The 662-nt window shown below is 37.8% G+C and overlaps 1 protein-coding gene across 1 annotated transcript in view; it reads left to right on the top strand.

Moving 5' to 3' along the window:
• The first annotated feature begins 295 nt into the window (after positions 1 to 295).
• The window catches only part of CAP2 (CAP, adenylate cyclase-associated protein, 2 (yeast)), a 53,729-nt gene continuing 53,362 nt past the window's right edge, over positions 296 to 662 (top strand). The window contains exon 1 of the mRNA XM_009071965.1: positions 296 to 419. Coding sequence (XP_009070213.1) covers positions 296 to 419 — 124 coding nt within the window. The remainder of the gene's footprint in view (positions 420 to 662) is intronic.

Genomic DNA, 662 nt, shown 5'->3' with positions numbered 1-662 from the left:
AACTGTTCACACAGACTGTCCAAAGCTACACCAGCAGTGGTTTGAATCTGCTGTTTACAATGAAAAACCAGAGCTGAGCACTGATCATATTCCCTGTTGACAGAGGCAAGTTACCCTGTGTCAGCTGCTTCGCTGCAACAGCTTATATGCCAGAAAGACAATACTTTAAAAATATTAGTTTTACCATAAAAGCTTATAAAAGAAAAAGCCACAAGATTAGCAGAACTGTAGCATGAAGATTGGGCTTTACTTGGAGGGGTCTAACGCTGTTTCTGTCCTTAATGATTTTTTCAGAATGGCAGAGACGCATGGTTTGATGGAGAGACTGGAGAAAGCAGTGACTCGACTTGAATCGTTGTTTTCAGATTCACACAGATCTGGTGCGATGGAGTGCGATGGGATCAATGGAGTCAATGGAAGTAAGTCTGGTGTTTTTGAAGTAGGGTCTCTCTGTTACTAAAAAATTGCAAGTAGTGCGGTGTTTTGATACGGAATTTGTAGGGGGCCTCTTAGAAGACAAATGCAGGCAAATTCTGTATCAAAATTAAGTAATATTTTTAAAAATTGATTTAGAAATGTCACCTAACAAGCTTAGTTGTATGCATAATTCTAAATTAATATAGCCTAGAAAAATCAAATTGACTGTTTCTTAAATATATTGT

Source organism: Acanthisitta chloris, unplaced genomic scaffold, assembly GCF_000695815.1.
Source record: "Acanthisitta chloris isolate BGI_N310 unplaced genomic scaffold, ASM69581v1 scaffold35263, whole genome shotgun sequence".
Taxonomy (NCBI): domain Eukaryota; kingdom Metazoa; phylum Chordata; class Aves; order Passeriformes; family Acanthisittidae; genus Acanthisitta; species Acanthisitta chloris.
Note: the sequence above shows the minus strand (reverse complement) of the source record. Positions and strands in the feature narration are given on the sequence as shown.